Source organism: Cibotium barometz, chromosome 55, assembly GCF_041138505.1.
Source record: "Cibotium barometz isolate CiBa-2024 chromosome 55, ASM4113850v1, whole genome shotgun sequence".
In the NCBI taxonomy this organism is placed as follows: domain Eukaryota; kingdom Viridiplantae; phylum Streptophyta; class Polypodiopsida; order Cyatheales; family Cibotiaceae; genus Cibotium; species Cibotium barometz.
The window spans coordinates 27,248,346-27,261,842 of NC_141100.1; the positions used below are offsets into that span (position 1 = coordinate 27,248,346).

A 13,497-nucleotide genomic window follows, 5' to 3' on the forward strand; every position below is an offset into this window, starting at 1 on the left:
AATTGTATGGAATCCCTGACTTGCTTGAGGCCTAAACATGATGATATTTACCTTAAAATTCCAAGGACCGTGACTACCCGTATATACCGAGGATATAACTGTAGCTCTTTACTGGCAGTATATACAAGTAAATCTAAGACCTTGAAATTATAAGCAAAAATGCTATCCTGATGATGAATTCAAATGTGGTTGATATGATTTTAAAATTCTGGTTGAGAACTGATAAGTTGATTTGGATTCTGATTGAAAAATGATGATTCTTGAATTTTGGTTGAAAAGCGATAAGCTGAGCAAAACCACAATGAGGATGAATGGGACGAGTCCCTGTGGGGTGATGTTCGTAAACTGGAATGACGATAATGACTTCAGCAAATCACTATGAGATTAGTGGATTGTGCTGTGACATATTGCTACTGTTAACACTTGACCCAGTGGATCAAGTTAAGGGATGACAAATTAAAAACCTGTATAATTGAAATTCCCATGGAGGAACGTTCAGATGGAAATTTCGGTCTAATGGACCATTATTGTGTTAAGGATATGAATGATATGATTTGAATGAATTGTTATCTGATGATTAGTTCTATATAAGGGATCTTTATCCCAGGATTCTCTTGGGTTCACCAGACTATAAGGAACCCCAGAATCAGTTGGATCTTAAGGGAAAGAGTTGTCCTCTAGTTTTGCGAGATGAGGACATCTCGCGTTTTTTAAGTAGGATAGGATGTAAGATTCCTCCCTCCAGCTTTTGAGGTGTGCAGGTGTAAGAACCTCCCCTTCTGATCTTATAATTATTCCCCTCTCTGAAATAAAAGAAAGATCCTATTTTACCCTGTTTTGGCCTAGAGAGAGAAAATATCTAGAGGGAGGTAATTCAAAATTGAGATATTTTTTGATATAAAAATCCTCCTAGTGTCTAAAATGGTTTCCCCTGAAACAGAAATTCACATGTGCAATTGGAATTAATTGAAAATAGGTATAAAGGACCTTAGCCTAAGGGTCCAGATTTTCATAAATTTTTGGATTATGGACCAATTAAGGTTTCTATGGACCAATAAGATTAATCCAAATGTAGGGAGGAGATAAATTGAAGAATAAAAGAAAAACCCCTCAAAAATGAGTAAATCTTCACATAAGATGAAGAGTGGACTAAGGACCAAAGAAAACAATTAAAAAACTGAATTTTGACACCTCAATGTGGGGATCTCCCCTCATGAAGTAGGCGCCTTTTTTCTCATCATTACCCCCAATTTTTAATCAATAAAATGAGATATTTCATCTCTCCTCTCTCCTTTTTCAAAACTAGATCCAAAAAGTAAGCTGAACCAAAAATGGTCAAAAATTGACCAAACTGATCTGGAAAATTCTAGATTCAGTTTGCTTGATTAGAGGCTCACCTTTTCCTATTAATAGAAGCCTCTCCCTTTGTAAAAGCTTAATGGTGTTTATGCACTGTTACTCTGCTCCTGTCCTGAGCCATCTACATTGAATTTTTTAATAGTTCAATTGTTTTTGGCCTAATCCTCTCCAAAGTGAATTGGTGGCCACTCTTGCTTCAAACAAGAGTAGAACCCTCAATCCCTCAAGCCAAAGGAGAGCTTACAAGCTCTATGTAAGTTAATTTTCTTACTTGTTTAATTTTAAATCTATGTTTTTCTTGATTTTCATGTTTTACAGTTGATTGAATTAAATTCAAATGCTATGCCTTGAGGAAAAGGCCACCCCTTCTCTTCTTTACATTCCAGCCTTTCTTAATCTTAGAAAGATTAACTAAGGGATTAATTAAACTCTACTTATTGTTTACTCTCTTGAATTTAGAAATATTATGTAGATTAGAGTTTTATAAATCTAATTTGGGTTAATTTAAGTTAAATAAAGAATGATAAAAATGAGAAATGGTCAGCCATACAAAGGAGGTTACGGTAAAATTTTCTAGAATTTTGTGGAAAAGAAAGTTTGTTTTTATGTTATTCCAAAAGAGTAATTCCCACCATTTTTGCATCTAAAAGAAATAATCTAATTACTCCATGTACATATTCACCTATGAATATGCATGGATATCACAGATATTAATTATTAAATTTAATTTTTATGCATCGAAAGATACATAAAGGATTTATTTTTATTTCAAAAGTGTTATTCTCATTAAATTTGATTTTTATGCATCGAAAGATGCATAAAGGAATTATTTTTATTTCAAAAGTGTTATTCTCATTAAATTTGATTTTTATGCATAGAAAGATGCATAAACGATTTATTTTTATTCCAAAAGTGTTATTCTCATTAAATTTGATTTTTATGCATAGAAAGATGCATAAAGGAATTATTTTTATTTCAAAAGTGTTATTCTCATTAAATTGGATTTTTATGCATAGAAAGATGCATAAAGGATTTATTTTTATTTCAGAAGTGTTATTCTCATTAAATTTGACTTTTATGCATAGAAAGATGCATAAAGGATTTATTTTTATTTCAAAAGTGTTATTCCTATTAAATTTGATTTTATGCATAAATAGATGCATAAAGAATTTTTATATCAAAATTAGAATTCTCTTAAATTCCATGTTTAAATTCTATGAGTATTTGATAAATGAATAAGTAAATACTCTAAGAGAGAAATTTCTATCGTTCTATATTCACTCGGATTGTAAAAAGAGAATTTAGAAAATCTATCGAGATCAAAATATTCAGATAAATGATTAATCTATTCCTCATTGGAATTCATAACTATTTTAGAAATCAGTTAAGTGAATATTCAAAGAAAGAAATTCAGTAAAATAATAACTGAATTACCAAACCTTTTTGAGAGAGAGTTCAAGAAAAATCTTATCCGAACTCGAACCTTGAATCAGACTATGACCAAGACCAAACTCTTTCGTCAGTTTTGAGGAAAGAAGGTGTGACCAGTTTAGAAAGATACACTCAAAACTCTCGCCAAATCTGAAACTAAGTTTGAGACCCTTCGAATTAATCTGTGGATCAAGGTTATAGAATTTGAGGAGTTCTGGTATGAAATTCATAATTCCGATCAAAAAGTTTTGGGATACTGATTCAAGAAATACTCCTTGTATTCAAAAGAAATCAAATTGAAAACTTGCATAGAAACCCTGTTTTCTTAAAGGACTATCTTACGCCAGAATGCTGGAGGAAACATAGATGTGATGAGATGTGATGTGAATAGATGTGATGACATGTGAATCAGATAGATGTGAATGAATGGATGAGATGTAATGTGATGTGAAACGGGATGTGAATGAATGAGATGTGATGTCATGGGAATCAGGATGTAAATGAATGATATAGGATGTGAATAGATGCGAATGTGTATGTGAAGAATGGATATGGATATGTATGTGAAGAATGGATGTGGATGTGTATGTGAAGAATGGATGTGGATGTGAATGTGATGAAAATGGATGTGAATGTGTATGTGAAGAATGGATGTGGATGTGTATGTGAAGAGTGGATGTGGATGTGTATGTGAAGAATGGATGTGAATGTGTATATGAAGAATGGATATGGATGTGTATGTGAAGAATGGATGTGGATGTATGTGAAAGAATGGATATGGATGTGTATGAATGAGATATGATGTGGATAGAAGTGATGTGATATAATGTGGATAGAATGTATGTGATGGGATGGTGATGAGAATGAATGTGATGGATATGAATGAATGTGATGTGATGGATGTAAATGGATGTGATGTAAATGAATGTGATGGACGTGAATAGATGTGATGTGATGTGAATCGGGATGTGAATGAATGAGATGTGATGTGATGTGAATCGGGATGTGAATGAATGAGATATGATGTCATGTGAATTGGGATGTGAGTGAATGAGATGTGATGTGAAATGGATGTGATGAGATGTAATGTAAATTGGGATAGATGTGAATGGATGATATGTGATGTGAATAAAAATGCTGTGATGAGATGTGGATATGGGTAGATGCGAGTGGATGAGATCTGATGAGGAAAAATGAGGGAAGATGTGATGAGATGGAAAATGATGTGATTGGATGAGAATGGGAATACATATGAAATGGATGTGGATTAAGTAATGTGGATTGATGTGGAACAATGTGGAAAGATGAGAGTTCTTATAGAAACTATATTTATGACCTGTTTTTAAATGACTGTTTTATGTCAAGAATGTTGGGGAAGCATATTGACCGTCTTGTGAATGAGGTCGTGGAGACCTATCTGATAAAGTTGGTCAACGGAGGACGTCTCGCGTAGCAAGGTCGGCCGCCGAGGTCTTGACCAATGGTGAGCTTCCGATACGGTGGATGAGGGACCAAGGAAGCGGCCTATGAGTGAAGCGCTAGGTGACCTGTGAAGGATCCTAGAGGGTGCTGACCATACGATACTCGGGCTCTGGGTCGCCGAAGATACCCACATGTGGGTCGTGGAAGATTTTAGAACAAGAAGTAAGAGTTGTTTTCTGAATTCGGGGATGGATCTGGTTGATTGACCTTGCTCGTCCTCAACGGATGAGTCCATGGCTCTTTTATATAGATCTGTTGGTTAATCTTGCTGATCTTCAACGTAGATTCCATTTTGATTTTTTAAGTGCATATATTACCGGGTACTATGAGTTAGGAAATATCGAAAAGGCCCCTGAGTGGACAGGCGGTGAGCATTCTGGTTACCAATGATGCCATAGATACACCGATGAAGGAAAAATTAGAAATTAGGATTCAACCGGATATTTTGGAGGATTATGATCAGTGATGCTATAGTTTCATTAAATGATTGTTTTAAAGACAGCTGAATCTATGAAAAAGGCAATTTCATATTGGGTGTGTAAGTGGTGTGACTAGTTTTAAGTTTGCATGAATATCCAGCTAGGGGACCTGTGAACTCTTTTCCCTCGTACCCGGGACAAAACCTAACCAAATTCTTAATTGGATCCGTGGTTGGGCGGTTGGCTATAACCCACGGTGGACTGATGGATCCCTAAAATGAGACTCAATTCTGTTATAGTACAATACATGAAGTAAATCTCGGATAAAAATTGTTCTATGGAAAAGAATCAACGGATGTGCCTCTCAATGAGGAAAAAAGTGTTGGTCTCTATGATCCAAGTGCAAGTCTTTTCCTTGATCTGACTATGGGACTTACGGGCTCGGTCAGATCAATTCAGTTAATTAAGGCTCTTGACTACGTTAGAGTAAAATTATCCTGGAGGAATCGCCCGTGCTTTCCGGGCGAGGGAAGTTTTTCTGGGTTCGGTTTTGGAAGAACCGAGGGATTAGTCTCTTGTCCGGATATCCATGGGTGAGGCCCCGAGTGAGGGACCCTGCCCCACGCAAGAAGTGCTACTTCTGCTGCTAGCGCCCCTGAATTCGTTGCACGGAGGGGACAGGGATCTTTCAATATAGGAAATTGATGTATTTCTTCATCGGATAGTCAAAGCTTATGGGCTAAAAATTTCTAAGAATGATTGGAGGTTTTTTCAATCATTTCCTTAGAAACTTTATTCGTGGCACCATGCGAAAGACTAAGAACATTTCTTTTCTTATATTTGGAGAATCTAGTCCTGCACCGACTATGCTATCGACGTGACTACTTTTGGGATCTTCCATTTACAATTATGGTCTTATGGGCATGATGGATCCTTCACTTCTCATTGATGCATAATTGTACATATGATAGAATTTGAGGATAAAATATTTGGAAAGGGATGAATGAAGTAGTAAGTTCGTTAGTTAGAATTAGGGATTATGGTCATGGGCTCAAGTATAAAAGGGAGCGCATTACTTAGAATTAGGGATTATGGTCATGGGCTCAAGTATAAAAGGGAGCTCATGGAACACTATTCCATCTTTTGATCATTTGACATTTGAATGTCCCTTGAAGCCTTGAGCTACCATACTTTAACTTATGGAAGACTACTTCCATTCTCATGATGAGAGATTAAACCACTTAGGCATTATGTGTGATATGTGTGTGATTCTTGCTAATTGCATGCTAATCTACATGATGAGTTGTCCCATATCTTAGCTTTTGAATCTTGCTTAATCTTACATTAATGATTCTCCATTTCAGTTAAAGGAGGTAGAGGAATTGGAGTTGTTTGTCGCAATCAAAGAAATATGTGCAAAGGTAGAACATTCCTTAGCCCTGGATGGTTCATGGAATATCGATAATCGATCATCCCGACATACAACTGATCAAAAAGGGATGGCATGGTCTCTGAATTTTGAGGGAGTCCATCCTAGTCGTGGTCGCCAAAAATGCCAAATGCCCCTAGGCATGGGAACATGTACTATTTCTTTTATTTCTAACAAACGATGATACTACTAAGTTGTCTAATATGCTTTATGTGCCAAGAGGAATCTATTGTCAAAAACAGAGCAACAAGCAGATGACCATTCCTAGACTGCCGTGACTTGAAGGTACTCTTTGATAGGGCTAATGAAATCATCACACATGCCGATGGCAATGTCAAAGGGAGATGAATCCAGCATAGGTTCTTGTATGAGCTATCGGCTTTTACAACTCAAGCCGATGTTAGGACAAGCAAGTTATGGCATGAAAGATTTAGGCACCTTAGTTTTGTAGCCTTAAAAGATATGCAAAGGACTAGGATTGTGGCACATCTACCAGCATTTTTCGAGATGCCACATGCATATGATGAAGCTTATATGATGAGCACGTAGCATGGGTATGCATTACCCCAAGGAAACAAGAATCATGCAAATGCTCCTCTAGAGCTTGTCCACATAGATTTTTGCGGTAAATTCCAACCACTTTATTGGGAAATTTGTTCTATTTTTTTGTTACTAAATCAGTGACTTTAGATGGAAGATGTGGGTGTATTTGATGAAGCTTTTAGAAAATTAAAAATATGGTATAGCTTGGTAGAGAATGAGACAAGAGAGAGACTGAGGAAGTTTCATACAAATCAAGGATAGGAATTAGAAGAATTCACACTAGGTGAATTCAAGGCCTATTGCAAGGAGGAGAGGATCAAGAGATATTTGATAGTTTCTTATACTCCACAACAAAATGGTGTTGCAGAGCACAAGAATTACACAATTATAGAGATGACGCGGAGTATGATTAAAGGGAAAGGAATACAAATTTCTTCTTGGGCCAAGGGGGCAATTAACACTATAGTGAAAATTCTGAGCAGCGGCTACACAAAGGAAGTGAAAGGTATGACACCTGAAGATTTCATGCCATTTGAATGTGATTGTTTTGTGCATGTTCTGGACTCATCTAGAACCAAGTGGTAGAAACTGCATCTTCTTAGGTACTACATCATGGTGTCAAAGGGTTAGACACTATATGAGCTGGAAGCAAAGAAGATAATTGTCAGCCCTCATATGGTGATTAATGAACCTCCTCTTCAGGAGCCTCTTTAGGTGGACAAGGCTCCATCTATCCTTCAATGTCATATCAACCACAGTGTGAGTCCCAACTCCAAAAGCAATGGATTTAGAGGCCTATAACACCTCTTGGATAAGAAAGTTTTCAAGAATCATAACAGAGCCATCAGTTCTTAACAGATCCAAGAGAATAGAGGAACACAAGAGGGCCTCGGCTCACATTGTCTATTAGTGTTGTTGTGGCTAAGATAATGAAAGTACAGGAGCTAGCCAACTTGGAGGAAGCTTTAGTAGAACCAAAGTGTGCATGAGATAATGAAAGTACAAAAGCTAGACATCGTCCGGCAAAACAAAAAGTTATTGGCGCTAAGTGGGTTGAGAAGGCCAAAAACAAAACATGTGGCACATTGGATAAGTACAAGTCAAGGCTTGTTGGCAAAGGGTTTTGCACAAGTCAAAGGGTAGAAGACATTGACCCTTGCGGCTACATTGACCACTATTCATAAAATACTAGCCTTGGTGGTCGCTTATGGAAAGTGATTGGCATTACACAAATAGATGTGAAGCCATTATTTCTAAATGGCCATCTCAAATTTATGTAGCATAGCCATGTGGGAGATCAAAAAACAAAGTCTCCATACCCTGAAAGGCTTTGAATGGTCCAGGCCCCTCGGACATGGTACCAGGACATGAATGCTTTTGGGCAAGGCGCCTCAAGTATGGTACTTCTTTCTTTGTAAGTATTGGTCTTTCTAAAAGCACATCAGATGTAAATTTGTAATTTTCCTATGAGGAGGGCAAGTACATAATCATTGTTCTATATGTTAAAATCCTGTTGAAGGCGATGGAGATGTTAATATGTCCTACGAGGGGAGGGCAAGTACATAACAGGAACCTATGAAGGCAAGCAATGGAGATGTTGAGTTCAAAGTTTTAAATGATAAAACCTTGGACTCATGCATTTCTATTTGGGAATCAAGGTCTTGTAAGAGTCGAGTGGAATTTCATTTACCTTAAACCATCCTTAAGCTTAGATCCCACTACCTCAACCTTGACTCCCTACTACTTTCCACCTTCATATAATTGCTCATCCCACTCACTCGCACAATCTCCATGTTCATCCTCACAAACAATCGACTCAAAGAGACTACAATGTATAGGGAGAAAACCAAGAGACATTTTCAAACATAACTAAAGCTTCATCACAACGCTTCATCACAACACGCTCCCAAGAAGACACAAAGGGAGCTTTCCTTGCGCGCGCGCGTGCACACATAGGTGAGAAAGCTTAATTGATCGATGTACAAGTAGTTCAGATCTTTCCACGCAAGGGAAAAATGACACCCCCCCACACACGGCACACACACACTACACAAACCCCACCCCCTCCCCCAAAACACCCCCACATACGTGGAGTCTCATGTGTGGAGAGGTTAAAACCCTTTTTGCAAGAATCTCAACACTAGACCATCATGGACCCACAAGGATGTAGAAAAGTCTTTTTGCACATGGAAAAAACAATATGTATATATATCACACACACACACACACACACATATATAGATACACACACACACACACACACACACACACATATATATATATACATACATACACATACACATATATATATATGCACACATATATATATACATATATATACACACACACACACACACACATATATATACACACACACACACACGCGCGCGCGTGCATGCGTGCACATACATGTCTCTCACACACATAGAGAGAGAGAGATGTACATAATATACATACATTATATATACATACATATATACACATATACATGTATGAACATATGAACATATATATACACACACACGCGCACATACATCTCCCTCTGTCTCTCTCTCTCTCTCTCTCTCTCTCTCTCTCTCTCTCACACACACACATACACACACACATGTACATAATATACATACATATACACACATATACATGTATGAACATATATACATACATGTATATGTATATATATATATTATAAATACATATATATACATGTATGAACATACATACATATATGAGGTCAACCATCACAAACATACAAAGCAGCACTAAAGTCTCACGTAGAGAGAGAGAGAGAGAGAGAGAGAGAGAGAGAGAGAATAAAAACTTGTTACAACCATCACGAGCATACAAGAGACGCAATTAAGTCACGTAGACAAAAGCAACGAAGTCACAGATATATATATATATATATATACAGATATATACATATATTATATATATTGACAAGGGAATGCCACACCCCACTCCTGGAAGTCTTTGCATGAATGCAAAGGGGATGCCACAACACACATAAAATCTGTCATTTAAAATCAAGCATTACTAAAAAGTGAAACTTATAAGACTTAGCAAGATTTATTCATGCAAAGGGGATCCCACAACCCACATAAAATCCGTCATTTAAAATCAAGCATTACTAAAAAGTGAAACTCGTAAGACTTAGCAAGATTTATCAATGATAACAAAACACTAATTAATTAATGTCACTTTTTTACAAAACACTAATTAATTAATGTCACTAAAAAGTGAAACTAGTAAGACTTAGCAAGATTTACCAATGATACTTGGCAAGATTTACCAATGATACGAAACATTAATTAATTAATGGCTCTCCAAAACACTCTACAAAACAACATTTAAGTGTTTTGGGGACCCAATTTAGATTTTTAAAACTTTTGGATTATGAAATCTTGTTGAAATTAAGATAAGTTCTAATATTTAGAAACTTTATGCTTCAACTAATATTAGAACTAAGTGCTGAACTTTCTTTGATGAAGATCATGAGTGTTAAAGTGACTAGATGCTTCACACAAGCAATGGAAAATTCAAAACAATAAATTATAAAAATAAAAGCATGATGCTCATAGAACTTGTATTAATTAATTCATGTAAATTTTGTGCAATAAGCCACATAGCAAACCTTATATATGCTAGTAAGCTTTATGATGATTTAGGTGGTCCACTGTGAACTTACTCTGAATAGAGGGCATCCAATAGGTTATCCATTGTCAACTTATTTCATACAAAGAGGTGGACTATAAAAAATTCTTAAACAGTATTTTCAAAACCTATTTCTACCTTCTAAAGAATAACTATGTTACACCCAAACCACTTTTGTTAGATGCATTTAACATACCACCATCTTCATTAATGATTTGTGAGATTAATTATAGGGTCATGGATCTTAGATCTAAGTGGCCTATAAGGCAGCAAATCACCATCTTCATTCATTACTCGTGAGGGAGAATAAAGCAGCAGCACTCTTCAGATCCTCTTGAGAGAGATTGATGACTTGCATATTGCTAGATGGTGGAGGAGCACTCTGCAATGAAGAATCAACACTGCCCAAACAACCCACAAAATATAAATTTTAGAAAGCATAAGTCTTCGAATGAGAGAATGTTGAGAGAGAGAGAGAGAGAGAGAGAGAGAGAGAGAGAGAGAGAGAGAGAGACATTCCTTCTGGTTAATGGAAACAGGTTAATAACTTCTATGGGGATGAGAACCTTTCTAGTTCATTAGAAACTACTATGGGGACCAAACCGAGAAAATCTACATGATTAATTAAAGCATTAGGAATTTCTATTTTAATGGTACTCCTACCAATTTTAGGTTTGTAGGGCAACAAAGGTAACCATCTACAATAAGAACTTGAAAAAGGGTTTTTTCATGTCATTTATTTAAAAAACCTCTCCCCACTTGAAAAAGGGAAAAACCCCTACAAAACATTAGTTAATTAGCCTAATTGACATCTACTACTTAATCTATTCCTTATTTTTTAACCTATTCCAATTGACATCTACTACTTAATCTATTCCTTATTTTTTAACCTATTCCTTATTGTTTTCTCAGGTATCTATCACTCAAATTATCCTAGTTGTATTAATTCAAGCATTAATCATTACATGCTTATTTTTTAACCTATTCCTTGTTTTTTCCTTGGCTATCTATTCACCCAAATTATCCTAGTTGTATTAATTCAAGCATTAATCACTCACTCAAATTATCCTAGTTGCATTAATTCAAGCATTAATCATTACATACTAAAATAAAACTCCTTAGTAAAACACTCTTGTTCTTGAAAAACTCAGAATAATATATTTAATGGAACGCAAAAACAATATTTTTGTGGCCTATTTTTACTTAATGCAAATATGGATAAGGTCGAGCATTAATGAAACATGAAAGTACGAGATTTAATCGCCGTATTAACTTCAAACAACAGGGAGAAAGGCCAACCTGCTGGATCCGTAGTCGCCCCTAACTTCATGCATATATGGCGTTGATCTTGCTGTATCAAATTCCATCTTCACATCATCACTGTGCTCGACTGCATCATAATTATGCCTAACCGCATCCTGATCAGCAGGCGTAAACAAGGTGGATCCCTCTAATCCAAGCCGCTGGTGGCGATAATCAGATGGCGGCGCATAATTAGGGTAGATCCAAGCATCCTCGAGGGCTGGATGAGTATCATTAATGGTTGGAGTAGTGCCAAATGAAGCAGGGTTAACGATGGAATGAAGGTGGAGCTGATGATGCTTACTATGCTCTAATAGAAAAATTTGGCTTCTGGTATGATCGAGCTCTGATCGTAAATTTTCGACTTGGGCTTGGAGGAAGGTGATCAAGCCTAAGCAGCCATGGACGGGGTCACGCTCCCAGGCGTCGGCTTCATAGACGATGGACTTCATGGCGTCGCTCTTCATGGAGGGGTCTACTTGCCTGAGAATCCTCAGCACGTTGCTCACCCCAAACAGCCTGTGCACATTGAGGAACTGCTTGGGCTGCTCAGGAGGGAAATATGGCGCCAGCGGGCACTCCGCCGAGCATTTCCGCCTCTGATACTTGCACGCTGCACATGCTTGGGTGCTTGCTGTACTAATCATCATGCTAATTATCTCTTAATCAGGCTTTTGCATGACCTTCCAATCCTGTTTTATATTGTCGCTAATCAGAGAATCCACCTGCGACAAAAAACGGAACCCCGCATATTAATTAACCTAATCAACGGAACCCTGCACTTAATTAACCTAATCGACCTTGAGCATGGCATTCAATCAAACACCGTGTTTAATGTAATCATGAGGATACATTCAAGAGCTTACTGTCTAATTAAGAGGAATAATGTTAGGGTTAGTGTAGATTATCATTGAATTGATCCTTCTGCCTCGGAATAATCCGGATACAAATCTAACACGTACAACAGCGCCTTCTGTGCACGTGTAGGATACCATGCAACAGGTGGGATAGGCGGTTTCAGTGCTGCGGGAAAACGAATTTGGAAAGTGGGAAGGCGTGGGAATGGGCGAGGGGGTACGTGTGTGTGTGTGTGTGTGTGTGTGTGGACAGAGCAGGAGAAGGCAAGTTTTTATGCGTGAGGTGGCGGCGCAGTTCTATCAATGTTTGCCTACACGATTTTTTTAAGGGGGAGAATTCAAATAGACTGTTGGCCTAATGCCCTCGTAGCTTGCGCCTGAATGGCTGCCTTAATCACAGCACCGTCACCCTTTCCTTCTTTCTACCGCTACCTTTTCTCCCACATGACCCTTCCCTTTCAACCCTACCCTTACTCCTTGCACCTTGATAGAGAGAGAGAGAGAGGGCGAGCTTTCATTTTTCCCTCACTTTCGTGTTATGGACGACGGGCGGGGGAGGGGGGTGTAGATGCACGGGTCTGTGTGTGTGTGCACGTGTGGTGTACATGTGTGTGTGTGAAACATTACTAAAAAAGTGTGTGTGTGTGTGTGTGTGTGTGTGAAAAAGAGCGACAGAGATACATTTCAAAGTTGTATTCTCACAGCTCTCTCATTTCCACATGCACGTGCACGCGAGCGAGAGAGAGAGAGAGAGAGAGAGAGAGATTTCATTTTGCATTCGCTTTCCTCCTGTTGAATGGGAGGGTGTGCACATGTTTGTGTGTGTGTGTGTGTGTCTATGTGAGAGAGAGAGAGAGAGAGAGAGATTTCATTTTGCCTTCACTTTCCACCTGTTTAAATGGGAGGGTGTGCACATGTGTGTGTGTGTGTGCGTGCGTGGGTGCATGCATGCGCGTGCGTGCGTGTGTGTGTGTGTGTGTGTGTGTGTGTGTGTGTGTGTGTGTGTGTGTGAGAGAGAGAGAGA

At 37.8% G+C, this 13,497-nt stretch overlaps 1 protein-coding gene across 1 annotated transcript; it reads right to left on the reverse strand.

Annotated features, from left to right (window-relative positions):
- Nucleotides 1-10,364: 10,364 nt before the first annotated feature.
- Nucleotides 10,365-12,742, reverse strand: LOC147607559 (LOB domain-containing protein 3-like). The gene is made up of 3 exons (XM_086790718.1): nt 12,483-12,742; nt 11,614-12,341; nt 10,365-10,715 (listed from the first exon to the last, which is right to left on the reverse strand). The coding sequence occupies exons 2-3, from the start codon at nt 12,264-12,266 to the stop codon at nt 10,598-10,600; spliced, it is 771 nt and encodes a 256-aa protein (XP_086646844.1). The 5' UTR covers nt 12,267-12,341; nt 12,483-12,742; the 3' UTR covers nt 10,365-10,597.
- Between the last annotated feature and the right edge of the window lie 755 nt (nt 12,743-13,497).